The 19,207-nt window shown below is 34.8% G+C and overlaps 2 protein-coding genes across 3 annotated transcripts; both read left to right on the top strand.

Moving 5' to 3' along the window:
* Positions 1-350: 350 nt before the first annotated feature.
* LOC144835997 (N-acetylneuraminate lyase-like) lies at positions 351-13,176 on the top strand. 2 transcript variants are annotated; one of them, XM_078691164.1, is made up of 13 exons: positions 351-482; positions 1,622-1,646; positions 3,226-3,290; positions 4,451-4,521; positions 4,696-4,783; positions 5,096-5,153; positions 7,214-7,289; positions 7,655-7,747; positions 8,569-8,711; positions 9,938-9,984; positions 10,402-10,486; positions 10,959-10,998; positions 11,284-13,176. In XM_078691164.1, exons 2-13 carry the CDS (start codon positions 1,635-1,637, stop codon positions 11,430-11,432), a joined length of 927 nt encoding a protein of 308 aa, XP_078547290.1. In that variant the 5' UTR covers positions 351-482; positions 1,622-1,634; the 3' UTR covers positions 11,433-13,176. The 2 variants fall into 2 exon arrangements, with proteins under 2 accessions (XP_078547290.1, XP_078547291.1); XM_078691165.1 differs by lacking the exon at positions 8,569-8,711 and adding an exon at positions 9,360-9,502.
* Positions 13,177-15,116: 1,940 nt separating this feature from the next.
* LOC144835353 (NXPE family member 3-like) lies at positions 15,117-18,161 on the top strand. The gene is made up of 4 exons (XM_078690439.1): positions 15,117-15,251; positions 15,609-16,327; positions 16,744-16,790; positions 17,364-18,161. Exons 1-4 carry the CDS (start codon positions 15,117-15,119, stop codon positions 18,158-18,160), a joined length of 1,698 nt encoding a protein of 565 aa, XP_078546565.1. The 3' UTR covers position 18,161.
* The last annotated feature ends 1,046 nt before the right edge of the window (positions 18,162-19,207 follow it).

Below are 19,207 nucleotides of genomic sequence, written 5' to 3' on the forward strand. Positions count from 1 at the left end.
GCCACCCAACCATCATCAACGTGTACATTATTTTGATTATAGCCCCCTCTATGTTAAGCTACCACCAAAACGTACATATCAATAATCAACATTTTTAATTTTAATGAACAATTTCAGGGGCACGCATCTTCTATGATTTTAAATCAATTAGTTTATTTATTCAATAGGTATACGTCCTCCATGATGTTTCATTCAAAGTTAATATTATTAATAATTATGCGTAGATTTCTCGTGACCAATCAACCAACACAAAACAAACCGCAATAAATATGTATGCGTGCTGGATTATGACGTAATCAACAGTTATTATGTTGTTTTCCACGAAGCGGAAGCCTGCGCACAGACTGTATGGAAGAGTGTCAGAGTGGGACCATCGTTTTTTTTAACTGATCATTCATCATTTCAGCGTTACAGACGGACACATTAGAAGTAGTTGTTACAACTTGCACATTTTAACACAGCTTTTTGGTTTTTTTGATACTGTAAGTATTAGAAACATTGACATTAATTAAATGGCCGATTTTGTAAATGACCATACTATCATACTACTGTACTGCTACTGTACTGGAAAGTATACAATACAAAAAACGGCGGGTACGATGCTGGGAACCGATGCTGCGGGTCCTCCTAAATACCAAGACCTACCAAGAACTACCAAGACCTACCAAGACCTACCAAGACCTGTCAATTTAAAGTGTTAATTTAACGAAATATGATATATATAGACTTCTAATAGCATTATTCCAACAATAAAACCTCAATTTTAGCGCTATATAGACACCAAAAATGTTAAATAATCGACAAGCTCCTTCGCGTTCGCGAAACGAACTGAGTTGATGCATACATTGCGTCACAAATGTCCGTATTGCGTCAACTAGTATGACCTACCAAGAACTACCAAGACCTGTCAATTTAAAGTGTTATTTTAACGAAATATAATATATATAGACTTCTAATAGCTTTTCAAACAATAAAACCTCAATTGTAGCGCGATATAGACACCAAAAATGTTAAATGTAGGCCTACGACCCAGTACTAAGTAGGCCTATGACAGGAGAACTGCGTCGAGTGTCAGTGAGCCATACTAGTTGACGCAATACGGACATTTGTGACGCAATGTATGCATCAACAACTCAGTTCATTTCACGAAGCTTGTCGATTATTTAACATTTTCGTAACATTTTTGGTGTCTATATAGCGCTGAAATTGAGGTTTAATTGTTGGAAATGCTATTAGAAGTCTATATATATATCATATATATATATTTCTTCCTCGATATTTTGGATAAACCAAAAAATGTCCTGATATGTATTTATATGGATAAATTATTGCCAGCAATTTAGTATGCACTCATTGTTCTCACAGGTAAACAGGCTTATTTAATCATAATATTAGTTCCAAGGTGATGTAGCCTGCTTATTTGTTTGTGGTGATTAGTGGAAAAATATGCTGCACTTTGAATTCAACTGTGTTGTTTTAGCGAATACAGTATGACAATCATTCAACTGTGTCAAATCACAAAACTATTTTCGCTAATAAATGCTTATTTGACTACAGTATGTGTGAGGTCTGTTTCTGTTTAGTTTAGCTAAATTTTTGGTGTTTTTTTTTACATTTGTAGGTGCAATCACACGATGGGATCTCAGGTAAGTTTGGTTAAATCACAGGAGTCCCAAGTCTACCGCTACTCGCGGTAGTCTACCGCTTTTAGTACCCATCTACCGCGCTACCGCTATATCAACGTTTTCTACCGCATTTTGATTTTTCCACCGCATTTTCAAATTTCCTCATATTTTTGGCCAAATTGATTATGCACCACCTAAGCCCAGGCTCAGCCCAGGTCAATAATAGTCAATAACCAGACAAAAGTGAGGCAGGATGTTAAAACAATGTCTATTCATTAAGGCTTCGTGGTCTATTATTGTATTTTTATTTGTATGCACTGCCTTTGTTAAACCGTAACAATAATACTGTAAACACATTTTGGCGAATTGAATGTGGTTCACGACAAAATCTCCTGCGAATGGACTTTCCCAAGTTGGGACCTCTGAAATCAGGGAGGTTGTATACCTCCTTGGTTAAATTACATTTGTAATTATTATAAGTAAATCATTGATTTTTATATTAGAATATTATTAGGAAAAGGAAATGTTTTATCTTTAAAACAATAAGCAACTGTTAAGTTAACCAATTTATCTATTACAATACAGTTAGACCATCTTTCTATGAAGATTTTATTTTTTTTTTTAAACATTGAAAGCAAAATGAATGTTTACACTATTCAAAAGTTAGTTTCATATTCCATATGTTGAATTGTTTTAACCTTGTAGTTTTGAATCAACTAATATCATGTAGGCTTATTTCAGACAGAATCACTTTATCCGTGAGATTTTCAACATCCGTTTTTGGTTTAATTTAAGCCACCACAGTAACTACAATCTATTTTTCTAGATTCTCTCTAAGCCTCTACAAACGTGATCCCTCCACAAATATTTCATCACTTGACCCAAATAGCTCACTCCTTGACCCCAACAGCTCACCTCTTGACCCCCAATAGCTTGTCATTGGCACACCTCACCCCCTCCACAAATATTTCATCTCTTAATTGACCCCAAATAGCTCACTCCTTGATCCCAACAGCTCACCCCTTGACCCACAATAGCTTATCAATTGGCACACCTCACCCCCTCCACAAATATTTCATCTCTTAATTGACACCAAATAGCTCACCCCTTGACCCCAACATCTCACCCCTTGACCCCAATAACTTATCAATTGGCACACCCCACCTCCTCCATAAATATTTCATCTCTTGACCTAAATAGCTCACTCCTTGACCCCCAATAGCTTATCAATTGGCACACCCCACCCCCTCCACAAATATTTCACCTCTTGACCCCAAATAGCTCACTCCTTGACCCCAACATCTTACCCTTGACCCCCCAATAACTTATCAATTGGCACGACCCATCCCCTCCACAAATATTTCATCCCTTGACCCCAAATAGCTCACTCCTTGACCCCAACATCTCACCCCTTGACCCCTAATAACTTATCAATTGGCACACCCCACCCCCTCCACAAATATTTCATCTCTTGACCCCAAATAGCTCACTCCTTGACCTCAACATCTCAGACCCCTTAACTCCCCAAAAGATTTCTCCTGGAAATTAATTGCCTTTAAAACCAGGAAAGATGGAGTGACCTCGCAAAGTTTTTTTCTAGGATTTAAAAGATTTCAAAATAACAGGAGTTGTTGCAGCACCGTTTACACCTTTTGATAGTGATGGGTAAATATAGCAGCTTTTATCAAAATTATTCTACTGCAGTTACTGCAGTAACTGCATTTTGTTAAAGTCTGGTTCCCACTAGGACGCAACGCAACGACGTATTGACGCAAATTGCTGTATTGCGTAATCACAAGTGGGAACCGACGATGCAATAGTGCTGCAAACATTGCAGGTTTGATTTCACGCAGGGAGGGAAAACACAATTAAAGGGCATTTTCTTACGTTGCGTCGTTTGCGTTACGTTACGTCGCTAGTGGGAACCACGCTTACTCTTCAACCTGTACTAATGTTGACAAGTTTTTAAGTATCTTTGTTTAATTTTATGCCTTAGTGTTGTGTAATACACACACTGTTATACTCTTTATTTTGATTCATACCATTAAGTTAATTTTATTTATTTCTATGCCTGTTGTGTGTATCTAAACATTTTTATTTATTTTTATTCATTTCAAGTTTTTTGTTAATTTTTATTATTGTATGCCTAATGTTTTGTATTTCACACTACTTTCTATTATTTTTACATTATTTTGATTTATTTTAAAATTAATAATTGTTTTATTCTTGTATGCTCTATTTCACACAACATTTATTTGTTTCATTTTAAGTTATTACTTGCACGCACCTTTATCATCAAAGTGCGACACTGTTGTAAAAGTGAAGTTTTCCAACAAATTATTATTATTATTAATAAGCAGTTACTAGCAAGCCCTTTTTGGGGTAATCATACACACTGTTTTCTGCCAGTCACTGACTTATAAACTTAAAGTTTTTGAAACTCTTTGACTGTTGTGGCAGAACTGTACCACCTACTGTGATAAAACTAATCTCCTACTCTCCACACAAAAGGAAAGGAATAAAATAATGGCTACAGCTAGTACCCAATTTTCAGAGCTGTATCTCCACATAGTACGACAACATTTACCCAGTGTTGTAGGAAAATTCCATATGCCTGTATACCATATATGGTTAGGTTACGAGTGATCCATGTGAAACACATGTGATGCTGTATTACAGAATTTTCCTATGATACTGGATCAATCTATGATTCATTACAGAGAATCAGGTGCAGCTAGAGTGATCTGGTACTGATTGTTGTGTAGAATCTCAAACATTCTCTATTGCAATATGAATTGATGTATTTTTAAATTATTTTTTTTTAGAGAATTGGCTCTTGAAAAAATTGATCCATATATTGAACATCTCCTTGCAAATGGAGTTAAGAGTGTTTACAGTAAGAAAATAAATTTTACTTTGAAATATTTAATTAAAATCTAATTACCATATTTATTTGAATAAGTGCCCCACTTTGAATAAACACCACCCTCGAATAAAAATTTATAGATTTACATACCATGATTGAATTGAAGATTAATTTGTATTCATTACTTTTTTCTTTAATTTTCAGTCTGTGGTACCACTGGAGAAGGTCCGTCATTAACAATCGACGAAAGGAAAAAAATTGCTGAAAAATGGGTTAAAGCCGCCGACGGAAGGTTTGTCTACACTATCAAACTTTATGTGACAAAAAAATGTGATGATGTCATATCTTTAAAGCATAAACATTTTAAACATGAACAAGTGAATAACTACAAACATATTCAACTTCAAGAAAACCATTTAATGCAATAAAATTTGTCCATGTACACTAATAGAATGTTATGATTTTTAGTTGTTTTTTTTCATTGAAAAAAAGGTGGCTCAAAAATCAGGGAAGGGACGGTGACCCTTAACAAGTATATTTGCCTAATCTTTCTTTCTTTTTCAAGCATTAATTCGATTTATTTTCTGGTTTTTGTCCCATGAAGGTTTAAGGCGATCATTGTTCAAGTTGGATCTGGTAATCTGAAGGAAGTGGAAGAATTAGTGAGTTTATACTTTATTCATACATGACTACAATACAATAGGGAGGTTTCGCAACCTTACGAATACGATAACGAAAACGGATACGTCACGCATTTGTGAAACTTTTGAGCTGATCCCCATTTCATATTCGTAAAGCGTATTCGTGTTGACGAATATCACCAGTCATATTCGTAACTACAAAACGAGTATAGTTTTTGATCTATTTTGCATTTGAATCAGGAATGATTTATGATTATAATATAATTATAGATTTATTGAAAGTAATTTACTAAAGTAATTTACTAAAATGCCAGGTCAATTTTGATAAATAGCAGTTTTTAAAGTCCTCACTCACATTGATGTTACGCTAGGCCTAGGCAGCCAAGCACCAAGCAACATGTACCTGCGCTTCGCTCAAATTTACCGCAGTCATATTTTGGACGGCGGCCTCAATATTTCATTGCCATGCGAAACAGATTTTTACTGGCTTACGAAAACGAATACGTGCGCGTGACGTATCCGTTTTCGTTATCGTATTCGTAAGATTGCGAAACCTCTCTATTACCACAAAAAAACCTGAAATCAGGGATCCTTAAAAAGAAAACAAAGGACAGAATACATATTGGAACACTACCCAAGGTCACACCATGGAGGAAAGGTCACACCATAACGTAACCGTAATTGTTTAATAATGAACCTGCCCATGCCCTGACGGCTGTTTTTTTTGTTTATTGTTTAGCTTTACTGTACTTACTATATTTTCATTACATTGATTTTTTTTCCTTCCATTTATTAATGGTATATTTGTTAAAATCATCTTTTCAGTAAAACTGAATTGCCATTTACAACAATGAATTAAAAAAATAGTTATAAAACACTAAAAATTACTGATAATGAAAAGGGACAAAGCCAATACACATAACAAATTGACATAAACAATTCAAGGCCGGTCTTAATACAGTATATACAATGGGAAAAATAATTTGAATAATAGATTATAGTAACTATACAATACATAAATGTCAAATTCTGCATATCATTATTATGATAATATGATGTATACAGGTACTATATTAGTTTAAGTTTAGATATAGAAACTGGGGGAAATTCGGAATAGGCCCTCTATGGACCCATGGCAGCCAGCAGTGCAGCACCTACCAAGATCAACATACCGGGAGATGATCCCCTAATATTTTCAAATAGTGTACCAACATACCGGGAGGTGATCCCCTACTCCCCCTATGAATAATGTACCAACATGCACTATATGTACACATGGACCATTGGCTTTACTTCCCATCCAAAGGATGAGGCAATGTGAGTAAAGCATCTTGCCTGAAGCAGGCTCAAACCCAATCCCCTCACATGCTACTCATTTGTGTTTTCAACTTTTATTTTTTAAAGTGCCATTGGTCAACCAACCAGTCAACAGGCCTTAATAATCCTAGAATCCAGTTAATCCTGTGAATAGGATGGTCTTACATACCCTTAATAAATAAAAAGCATTATTATAGATTATCATGATATCTATCAAATTATTTCAAGTAACTCGAGTCTAAACTATGGAAGGCAATTGCTGCCAAAATGAAATTACAAACACACAGCATGCAAATATATTTTGGCAGCATGCAAAATGGCTTGTTCAAAATCTGATTTTATTAATCTGAGTCATTTTTCATGTTTTTGAAGGACAATAGGGCCTACATCCTTAAATTATAATACAAATACTGTAATAATAATAATAATAATAATAATAAGCTTTATTTATTCACGGATACTTAACTCAACTGAAAGTTGTTTTTCAGTAAAACCGTGCTCAAAAGAAAACACTAACAAAACAAATGTATATGATATATGAATAATGTAAATGTGTTTTAACTATTTGAGTAGGGCAAAACTATAAATGACAAAACTCCATTAGTTAATTCAAATTTTACTGCCTAAAAGTAATTTGAATAGACAATACTTAAATCATCATGAATGTTGTGTTAGAAAAAGGTCATCCCCTGAAGAAGTCTGCTGTTTAGTAAATGTTAGTTAAATGTTATTAATTATAATACTTTGAATCGTTATTTTGATAGGCTCGTCATTCTGAAGCCATTGGTGCGGATGCTATTTCTACAATCCCGACAATTTTCTTCAAACCATCCAATCCAAGTAAGACCACATGACTCCTACTCTCATGTCAAAGTACTTAACACAAGTCCCCATAGTGTTACGCTCTGTCTACACTATCAAACTAGTTTGACAAAATAAGTGTGATGTACCCAAATATGGTAGTGATATGCCCAAAGATGGTAGTGATATGACATCATCATGTCCATATATGGGCACATCACATTTTTTTGTCACATACAATTTGATAGTGTAGACACAGCTTTACACTTTTAGCACATTGCTAGGCATATTCACAAATGAAAAAATCCTGTATCACTCCAGGTTTATTTTTTACAATATTTTACAAATATAAACTCTACTACCTGGAGCTACCCTTTAAGTTGCTAATCTCAATTCTATTTCAGAGGTGATTGCTGAATTTTTACAGAAAGTTAGCAATGCCGCTCCCACAATACCTCTGTATTATTACCACAACCCAAACATGACTGGTGTTAATTGTAAGTATATAAAGCCTACTAATGTTAATGATGATTCTATTTTCAAAGATTGTTATTTTGTAATGTAATGTATCTGAATTTTAGCATGGCACCCTCTATTGTGTGGTTGGTAAACTTACTTGCTTTAGCCCATTGAGGGCAGTGCCTAGGCACATGCATACTGACAAGTGTTCTAAAGATTATGTAATATTTGCATGTTATGTGACACATGATGGGCATTATTGTTTTGTGCACAGTGCATGTGTGTTACCAAATACAGTATATACAGTTATAACATAAGCACCCTCTAAGTTGTAAACAATTCCCTGCTCTAAGTGGGTACATATGTAGTATGGTCTTGGGGCGGGATGTGTTGGTTTGACTGGGGGTTAGAAGAACCACATAATATAGTATATAGGAACATCCTCAATAGAATGTAGAACCCATTGTCAATAACAAGCCATTATGAATAATAGATTGTAGGCCTACTTAACCCTACACTTTTCATCCCTTCCATACACCTCCAAGTCATACTGGGAGTAATACTGTATAAAGAATTGTGACTGCCATTAGAAGACTTTGAGCAAACATTTAAGGGGTCAGTTCACTGCCAATGGGTGGCAGGATGTGATATAAGACTAATTTATCATTTCATTTGTGACAATTACTGTACCAGTCTCACTAAATATTGTATAATAACTCTTTATATATATGACTCTGTTACAACTAAACCCACTCTTTTATCCCCATCTCTTATATCTATACCCCTACCTTACTAATTGTAATACACACATCACATAATTAATGTATAATGGTATCTGGTGCACTGATTTTGTTTGTAGTTCCTATGCACCATCTACTGGATCACGTAGTCAACTTTCCTAACATGCGAGGGCTCAAATATTCCTCTTATGACCTTTACGACCTTCAACGGTGTTTGGTTCATTCTGACGGCCAGTTTGATATTCTTTATGGAAAAGATGAGGTAGAAAACAGTACTTCACATCTAATCCCATGTTTTATTATAATCTACTAATTCACATGTTTTATCATAATCTACTAATCTAATTTAATGTTTTACCATTCTACTAATTTTATCCCATGCTATATCATTATCTAATCTCATGTTTTAGCATAATCTACTAATCTAATCCCATGTTTTATCATAATCTACTAATCTAATCTCATGTTTTATCATAATTTACTAATCTAATCTCATGTTTATCATAATCTACTAATTTTATCCCATGCTATATCATTATCTAGTCTCATGTTTTATCATAATCTACTAATCTAATCTCATGTTTTATCATAATTTACTAATCTAATCTCATGTTTTATCATAATCTACTAATTTAATCCTATGCTTCATCATAATTTAATCTCGTGTTTTAGTTTAATCTACTGATCTAATCTCATGTTTTATCACAATCTACTAATCTAGTGTTATCACATTTATTTAGAATAGTGTAAATGTTCTACTAATGCACTGTCTCACATTCTCGCTGTTTATTTTAATATAAATATTTTTTTAATTCATTCATTATTTCAATTATTGTAAATATTTAGATATTTGTCTTAAAATTGTTTTCACACACCAGCATTTTTCTTTTTTTATCAACTTTCATTTCAGTTTCATTGGAAAGTATCTTAAATCTGTGTACTAACATAAAGACATTACGGGGTTCAAAGTTCACCTCTGATAATCTGTATGACCTCAGTCGTTGCATATTCTTGTCTTCAGACAAGTATAACTTGTTGTATGCAGTTGATGAGGTTCGTACTTGTTGGGTTCGTTTCATTTGCAAGCCCGGTTCAATTGTTCAAACCTTTGAACCATACTGGCTACAGACTTGATTTGTACAATTTTGTAACTGGGTCAGAGGTCAAAAAGTTGTATCGGTATTGTGTTTATGTTAAAGTACCTAATAAAGCTAACTAGTTTGATAAAAAAGTGTGATGTTTCCAAATATGGTAGTGATATGCTAAAATATTGTAATGATATGACATGTCATATATGGGCACATCACATTTTTTTTGTCACATAAAGTTTGATAGTGTAGACAGCACGTTATTTCACCTGAGTTCTACTGCCTGAGTATATCTGAATTTTTATTTTACAATTTCTAACTCTTACCTCAATGATGGCCATTATATTTTCTAAAATATATTTGTAATGATGGCTTATGTTTTTGCATTTTTTTATTTTAGCAAATTCTACCATCTTTAACGCTAGGTGTAAAAGGAAGCGTTGGTAGGTAAGTGAAATCAATCTCATTTTCATAGTGAGACAGACCATGAGATAATGATAATTTTGTATTACCATTTTTAATGAAGGTGGCCTATCAAGTTCCAGTGAAGGAATTGATCATTAAGGGCCCTCGAAAAAAAAAATACAGAGATAAACATATAAAATATTCAAGTTAAGTATATAAAATCTGTACATTAAAAAATAATTATGTCACTTATAAAAAGACAAACGAGATGGTTAATTTTAAACAAAAACCATTGTCTGACGTACAATTTAAGTATTTTTTGCTTTATTACATTTTTTCAGGTATTAAACAACAAATTTCAAAAAATATTTTTAGGGGGACAATATATCTTTAACGTTAATAGAATTAAATTTTAAAGTACAATATATTAGTACAGTATGTCTTTTTTTCATTTATCAGTACCTACAATTACTTGGGAAAAGTTGTCAATAGACTATGGAAAGCATTTGATGACGGTGATATAGAGTTGGCACGCAAAGAGCAGGTATATATATATATATATATTAATTTTGATCTCCAGCCTTGTGCCTCTTTTGTTTTATTTCTTTTTTTCCTGTCCACTCAGGCAGCGCTTGCCTGATATATCTATCCTTGTCCAAGTACCTTCACTTGCACTGATGAAGGGCTAGTGTTGCCCGAAAGCTCTGCTAACTTTTTTGCCTATTTTACTTTATTGTTTTGATTTAGCTTTTCGCCCTTTTTTTTGTATCTCCATTGAGATCCAGCCACTGATATACCCACAGCATTGTTATTTTTTTCAGTATTTTGCCTTTGGATTTATATATTCATTTTATATATTAATTTTGTTAAATTTCATACTAAAGTGTCATTTTGATTATCTGAGGAATTTCAATTGATATAAGGTAGAATTTTAATTTAATTGATATTTATCTGAATTAAAAGAATGAATGAATATATACAGCATATTTAATATTTCTATATTTTATTTTTCATAGAATTTTATGAATGAAGTTATTGCTGTATTAAAGAAATATGGTAAGTTCTCTCTATAACAATGATTTTAGTATTCACTGCCATCTGGATCAATCCTGTAGCCAGGAAGAGTTTGTTTTACAGTATTACCCTCTGCAGTACTTCTTTCCTTCTCTGTCTACACTATCAAACTAGTTTGACAAAAGTGTGATGTGCCCAAATATGGTAGTGATATAACATCATCATGTCCATATATGGGCACATCACATTTTTTGTCACATGAAGTTTGATAGTGTAGACAGGGCTTAGTGTATGGTTTGTATGACAATTTCATCTCTCTTTTTCTAGGGGGAAATGTTGCTGTTAACAAAACTATAGCAAACATCACCGGACTTGACCTTGGACCTCCCCGCCATCCATTGGTTCAACCGAGTGACGAAGACAAGGAAAAAATAAAGAAAGATCTAGAAGCAATTGACTACTTTAACAAAATTTAACCAACAAAATACATGTAACACATTCACTGGTAAGTTACACCCAGGTGTAGACCTCCTCAGAGATTGCCTTTTGATGGCCTAGGTCAAAAGCATCTTCTGGCACCACTTGGTCTTTCTTTACCAGCAGTCTTTACCAAATGACCATATTCCTAAAACTTGTTCAGTGCTGCCACACCTTCTGGTGCTTTTACCAACATTGGTACCTCCAACCACCTTTTTATTTACCATAAACTCTGCTACCACCATCACATGGTCAATGCTACCATCCAGCCATCTGATGTTTTACTATAAACTACGCTACCCCAATGGCGTAACGGCTACGAGCACTCACTGCATGAAGGTCCAATGCAACTTCCCAGTGTTAGAGGGGGCCCCTTATGCGTGGTTCCCACTAGGTATGCAACACAACGACGTAGCGCAACGTAAGGGATTTGACCAATCACAAGCGATGAATTATTCAAATTGTCGCTTGTCATTGGTCAACTCGTGTTGCGTCTACGTCGTTGCGTTGTGTCCAAGCTTTAGGAGTGCTAAACTAGGGGCCTTTGCTCCCTGCATTACACCACTTTGTTTGCTTTTGCAACTGTAGGCCAAGTCTTCCACGTATGGTCATCCCCACCCTTTTTTATGAACATGTCTACTCCCAAAGCTTTTTACCTGGCCCATATTAGGCTTACTTCCCTAGCCACTAATTACTCTTTTACCAATAATACTTTTACCAATCAAGTCCTGAAATGATATTTAAATTATTGACTTTTTGATTTACCATCCAATCCTAATTTTGCCACATTCCATTTATATTATTGTCTCATGGTCTCCTTACCTTAGAGTGAATGTGTTACAGAATTGTTTAAACTTTGATTATATTTTTAAATAAATTTTGCACATGCATTACTAGATATAGATAATTATAGTACAATAGGTTTAATACGAATCAGGGTACATTTGTCTTCACTATCAAACTTCATGTGACAAATAATTGTGATATGCCCATATATGGACATAATGATGTTATATAACTACCATAGTTGGTCATATCACCACCATATGTGCATGGGCATTTCACACTTTTTTTGTCAAACTAGTTTGATGATGTAAACAGAGCTTTAAGCAGTGTAAGTGTTGTCTGCCAATGTAATACTAATTTTATACATTTCTGTAATTTCATTTTAGGACAGTTTTCATATTTCATTTTATTTGTTCAAAGGGAAATTCATGTTGTCATACATTTGTTCACAATTAGTTAATTGCACAGAAAATGACAACAATTATGACAATTTCAATTATACAACATTACTATAACACTTTTATTATTAATAATCTTGAATCCTGTAATATGCAATAAATAAATTAAGCATACATAGAAACAGCACAACAGTAATGAATAGTAATGGTGTTAGGGTTAGTTTCCTTCTTTTTCATCTTGTGTATCTAGTCAAGTGTCATAATATTTCTTTTCGTGTTATAGGCAAATTTCTAAATATAATATCACATGTGACATTGTTTTTTAGTCCATTCTATAAATAATTACTATTACATGTGATGCTGTATTATGGACATTTCCTGCAGATTAATGGATGTGTTCAAAATATTTGTTTGGAGATATTTCCTATTAATGTCATACATGTATAATTTGTTTGCACAAGTTATGTTTGTATTGATTTTAATAGAAAAAAAAGCTATATTGCTGAAAAAAAATATTTAACTGTTTATTAATGATGAAAATGAATAAAATTTTAGCAAGTAAAACTTCTTCACCGTTGTGAATTATTGAGTTTTCTCACTCTGCTATTTTTAACTCCTAAAGCTTTATTCCCACTAGGACGTATCGCAAGAACGTATATGCATTGTAAACAAGTTGACCAATGACAAGCGACATTCAAATTCAAATAAATACATCACTTGTGATTGGTCAAATCCCTTACGTTGCGTTACGTCGTTTTGTGTTGAACCAATCAATGAACCGCCCACCGAACGTATTTTGACCAATCACGACAATTTATTTTATCAAATATTAGTGACTCGAAAAGTGTCAAGTCTCTTGCCTACGTCGTTGCATTGTAAAGTTTGATTCTCATCCTGCAAGCGAATTGGCCAATCACAAGTTGGAATAATCCATCGCCTTTGATTGGTCAATTCTTTTGCGTTGCGCCTACGTCGATGCGTTGTAAAGTTTTATTCCCCCCACCCAGCAAGCGAATTTGCCAATCACATGTTGAAATAATCCATCGGTTTTGATTGGTCAATTCTTTTGCGTTGCGCGCGCCTACGTCGTTGCGTTGTTGTAAAGTTTGGTTCCCACACACCCAGCAGCAGCAAGCGAATTGGCCAATCACAAGTTGGAATAATCCATCGCTTTTGATTGGTCAATTTTTTTACGTTGTGCCTAGGTCGTTGCGTTGTAAAGTTTGATTCCCACCCAGCAAGCGAATTGGCCAATCACAAGTTGGAATAATCCATCACTTTTGATTTGTCAATTATTTTGCATTGCGCCTACATTGGGTTCAAGTTAAGGACCAAGCCTCTAAACTATTCCACTATACACTAGTCTACGTAGCAAAGTTTCTTCTCCAGAATGTGTAAATGAGTGGACCTTTTTGGTAAGAATTACATAAAATAATTCAGATTTAATTACCAATTAGTCGGTTTAACAAGGTCAATTTTACATTCAAAGGAAGCGAAGAATTAAAGTATTCTAGAGAATCGCTTTAAAACTTTTGTAATATTTTAATACTTAATAGATCACTTTGTGAAAGAAAGAAAGAAAGTTAACGTATAGCGGATGGAACAAATTATAGCTATTTCCTTCGATATGCCCGTTCTCTCTAATTGATTACTTCTCGGGTAAAATCAAATAATATTTGGAACAAAGGGGGTTGACATTATCTTTGTTTATAGTTATATGTGTTTTATTGATAACTACCGTACTGTATTTGTTGCTGGTTAAATCAGGTATTTGTATGCGTAATTTATGCATATCATACGGCGCCTACAATAGGTTCTTTTGACGAGGTATTTAACTGGATAAAACTATAGTTGTTTACGTTTAACTCGCTAGTACATGCATACAACAATAATATAAGGCCTACAAACATTAATTTTCTGTCTGTTTCAATGGATACATGGGGGACGGGGTAATAATTCTAAAAACAGTTTTTGTTTTGAGCAAACATCGTAGGGAATAATTACAAACATAATGGGGGAGCGTGTACAAAGAGTTTTTTTAATTAACTTTTTAACATCAGCGTAATTGCAATTTTGTTTTAATGTATTGAGAAAACCCCATTACTTGTGAAATAAATACTTTATAGCTAAACAAAAAAATACACAAACTTGGTAAACTTATTTATTATAATCGAATATGTTTAGACCTTAGAATGAGTGCGTGTATTTGCAACTATTTGACATTTTATTTATTTTGAAAAACAAAATAAACAAAATCAATAATTGATATAATCAACCAATCAATGACAACTATCAATAACAACCAACCAACCAATACAGACGGCGGCCGGTTGTTAAGTCATCACCGGCGAAGGTTTGAGTCACCGCAAATTCAATTAGTCCCAACCCTGGTGAGATCCTCTCGTCCTTTGAACATAACAACTGGAAAACTGTCTAATTCAACAAGTTGATATCCAGGCCTACAAAAGTGTTCTTGGTAGGCTAGGATAGTTTAACACAATGGTTCTTCTCCAACATAGTTGTTGTACACATTTTAGACGTAGAAATGTGTTTGTATGTCTACTGTTTACTTCTGTGATTCTGACGTCACTCATGTGTTCTTTACTCAGACTTTCACCGGTGGATAATATGTTTGTAAGTTTTTTTCCAAACATTTTATTTATTTTTTCACACGGGTTGGGATTACCATATGATCATATACGCAGGGGCGCCGCTGGATGATCCATGATTATGTGAAAGGGTGGGGGCGCAACTGTAGAGAGACGTTCGTTATACGTCCTTCGGTTAGGACGATAAGCAGTTGGTCTAGCTATGTCCACTTCCAGTGCAAAACATACATTATCTCCCATTTATGTGACGGTATAGGCCTACTGTTGTAGGTCTATGTGGTGCTGCAATATTGAAGAAGTGCCTAAAATCTAAATTTCTTTTAGTTAATCGATATAGATTTGTCAAACATTGTGTAAATTTCGAAATCTTTTTTTTTTACAGAGAACATTATCTTTGAAAATCCTCACGGAACATGTAATACCGTTTGATAATTCACACGATTTTGTCGCATTTCCGTATAGGCCAACTCAAGGATTGTTCCCAGAAAGTGACATGTACATACCGAGATTCACTGAGCCTCCTCGCGCCATATTCACCGACGCTGGTCGTTCGTCATTTTATATCGAAAACGAAAAGGCCTCTTACAACATCTGTGAAAAAATACACGTCACGATTGAAGCACGTGATCACTTCAATAATAAGAAGACTATCGGAGGTGATTACTTTCGCGCCAAAGTGTACAGCGTTGCTTCGTTGGCTAGTCAGTCCACTGATGGGGAGATTGTTGACCATAATAATGGCACGTACAGTGCATACTTCACTTTAAGATGGAGTGGACCAATGTACATCGACGTGAGACTGATCCACAGCAGTGAGGCAATCGCGGCTATGAAAAGAGTTCAACAGATGTATCCGGTTCGGATGGCATATGATGGAAAGTTCCAAATGGGAGATATCATCCACACAATGAGATGTCACATCGAATTGTCGTCTACCAATGAAATCTGTAACTTTACTGATTTGAGAACTGGGGAACCATGGTTTTGTGAGAAGCCTGGAGATTTACCGTGCTCTGCGCTGATGTACCATCAAGGGAACTTAGAAAGAGCAAGAATTGATACGTCATCACAGTTTACAGTTGAAGAACAATTATTCTTCAAGTAAGTTATCATACTATATTGCACAGTTTTCAAACACATTGTGCACTAAAGGAACTGCACATATAATTGTTAAGACTAAAGTTCTGTCTACACTATCAAACTAGTTTGACAAAAAAGGTGTTATGTGCCTAAATATTGTAGTGATATGCCCAAATATGTTAGTGATATGACATCATCATGTCCATATATGGTTGATAGTGTAGACAGTGCTTAATACAGCAGTGTAGTGAAGATGCTGTAATATTCTTTATTCTTTCCATAATCCAAAAATAGCCAAACAAATAATGGAGATACGAGGAAGAACAACAATTAAATCAATATCAAAATGACAAACAGCACTCTCGACTAAATGGTCACGTTTTCTATGTGTTCGTCGTACTAATTCCAGATTTAATGATTATTCTTCTTTTTTTCAGACCCAAAACAATAATTGGAGTAAAAGGAATATTCGTAAACAGTACAGGTAAGGCCATTATGTTTTGTGTTCGTGGCTTTTGAGTCGTTAAGCTCGGGTTTGAGAAGAGTTGGTGGTCGTATTCACCATTCACCCTTAGGCTAAGGGAAACACTAAGTGAATACAATTTAAGGGAAATACTTAATATTTATTGAGATAAGTGAAATACTTAATATTAAAGGGAAATAAATATCTTATTTAAGTGCGATTGGTGAATACGGCCACAGGCATCTTAAGGCCAACTCAGACAGCGTCGTATTACGGCGAGGCCTGACGAAACGTCTTGACTCGTCGGTGCTGTCTGAGTTAATTCCGACGAATCGCCTTGAGATAGCGTTGGGCGTAGTTTTATTAGGTCATCGCGAGAACTCTAAACATTTTAATTTTCTCCCGACGATTTTCTCGGGCTTCGTCATACGACGCGGTCTGAGTTGGCCTTTATGTTTTTCATATTCCATTCTCTAGGCTCAATATTCTTTAAAACGGACTTTTTGCAGATCTAGGACCCACCGTTTTGTTTTTAATTGTTGACCGACGTTGAAGACACTCTTATTATATATATTATACGTTTATCTTTTACAGATGAGAATTGCTTATGTGAGGAATCGTCAATTCCATGTCAACCTGTAAAGAATTCAGTAAAACCGAACGAAAGTTTAGCTGCAGGTTTTTATTTTAACGATAGCTGGTACTCCAACCAGTGTACCCTGCAAAATATAGATGTATATTCGGCTGTCGCCAATAAATGCTTAGAAAGCAAACGATTTTATTTCTACGGAGATTCAACAATTCGACAATGGTATGAATATTTAGTTGCTAATATTCCAGAAACGACTAGCGTCGATATTACCGGAGTAAATAAAAAAGCTGGGCCGTTAATTGCCCATTCTGAGCTTCACAAAGTTAAGCTGTTCTACCGTCACCACGCGTTTCCAATACGTAACACCTGGATGCGCGTAGAAGACATCAAATGGACAGCCAATGAAATCGATCAACTCGGAGCAGACGAGAATGTTATCATTTGCATAAATATGTTTGCACATTTTGTGCCAACGAGTGTTGATGTTTACCGAAGCAGGTTACTGACTATAAAAGCTGCTCTTGTTAGGTTGTATAAAAGAAGTCCAAAGACGTTAGTGTTTTTCAAAAGTGCCAACACGAGGGAATATAGTGGAGCCGCAGGTTCGGTTAACTATGGCGACTGGCCGGCGTTCTTGTTGGATGTAGAGATGAGAAAGGTCATGAGCGACGTTCCAAACCTTACAGTTATCGATGTGTGGGACATGACCAATTGTCACAGGACGCCGGAAGTTATTCATCCACACCCGCTGATCATCAAAGAAGAAATAAAAGTTCTCCTATCTTTAATATGTGGTTAGGTTCGACGACGACAACGATGACGGCGACGACGAGTGACGACGACGGCACTGGATGTGATGATACCAAACAAAATGACGACGTTTTAAGACGGTTAGCGACTATTTTAATTAGAAATGATGACTATTGATCTGGTGATGATTATGAGGAATTAATTTATTATTATGATTTGAATGATAATTTGTATGACTGATGATGACGGTGTGTGTTGATGAGTGAATGTGACTGACGAAAATGGTTCATGAGGATTAGGGACAGTGGCGTAACGCAGAGGTCTGAGATCCCTGGTTTAGGAATCCTAAGTGGCCCTGGAGGCCTCGGGCGTTTTTATCCTTTTCGACATATTTTAATGCCTATGGGCCCCATAAGCTCCGTCGCCCCTGGGTTTAGCCAGTGAGCGCTCATAGCCGTTGTGCCACTGTGATTGTAGGCAATAAAGAAAGAAAGAAAGTTAATTTCATGAAAATAATTTATTTTCGATCCATTTTATGTCAAAGTGAATACTGACTATTTAAATGTAAAAAAATTGTGTACAATTATATTTTCAGGGAGACAAAATATCGTTAATCTTTAATTTAAAACCAATTGCCACCGATTACTAAATAATAAATTATTTGTAGGAGGCCTAAAGGCCCATTTACACTAGGACGATAACGATCGACGATAAATAGATAAACATACATTTTTCTTGCATAAAATAAATTGTAAAAGTTTGCGTTTTAGAACTATAGGATAATATGTATGATTGATAAAAATAATATTTTTAAAAGGCCGATCAAATGACATCGTCATGATCAATAAAAACAATAACATCGTTTTGTCAAGATGGATATTATTGCTCTTAATGATTCATTTGATTGGACGTGTGAAAATATAATTTTCATCAAAGGCAGCATAGATGGTTATCCTATAGTTATAGGATGAAAACATTTTAGATTTCCTTTTTTTTATGTATGAAAAATGCATACTTATCTATTTATCGTCGATCGTTATCGTCCTAGTGTAAATGGGCCTTAACAATATTTGAAAGCAATATTAAAGTTATTTTA

This window comes from Antedon bifida, chromosome 2 (assembly GCF_963402885.1).
Source record: "Antedon bifida chromosome 2, ecAntBifi1.1, whole genome shotgun sequence".
In the NCBI taxonomy this organism is placed as follows: Eukaryota; Metazoa; Echinodermata; class Crinoidea; order Comatulida; family Antedonidae; genus Antedon; species Antedon bifida.

What these genes read in the sequence shown, in the direction of transcription:
- LOC144835353 (XM_078690439.1), top strand. Translation starts at nt 15,117, where the DNA reads ATGGTTCTTCTCCAACATAGTTGTTGTACACATTTTAGACGTAGAAAT. An exon ending in GAAGAACAATTATTCTTCAA is followed by an intron (nt 16,328 to 16,743) that starts GTAAGTTATCAT and finishes TCTTTTTTTCAG; the next exon opens with ACCCAAAACAATAATTGGAG. An exon ending in AATATTCGTAAACAGTACAG is followed by an intron (nt 16,791 to 17,363) that starts GTAAGGCCATTA and finishes TATCTTTTACAG; the next exon opens with ATGAGAATTGCTTATGTGAG.
- LOC144835997 (XM_078691164.1), top strand. An exon ending in TGAAGGAAGTGGAAGAATTA is followed by an intron (nt 5,154 to 7,213) that starts GTGAGTTTATAC and finishes TTATTTTGATAG; the next exon opens with GCTCGTCATTCTGAAGCCAT. An exon ending in CTTCAAACCATCCAATCCAA is followed by an intron (nt 7,290 to 7,654) that starts GTAAGACCACAT and finishes ATTCTATTTCAG; the next exon opens with AGGTGATTGCTGAATTTTTA.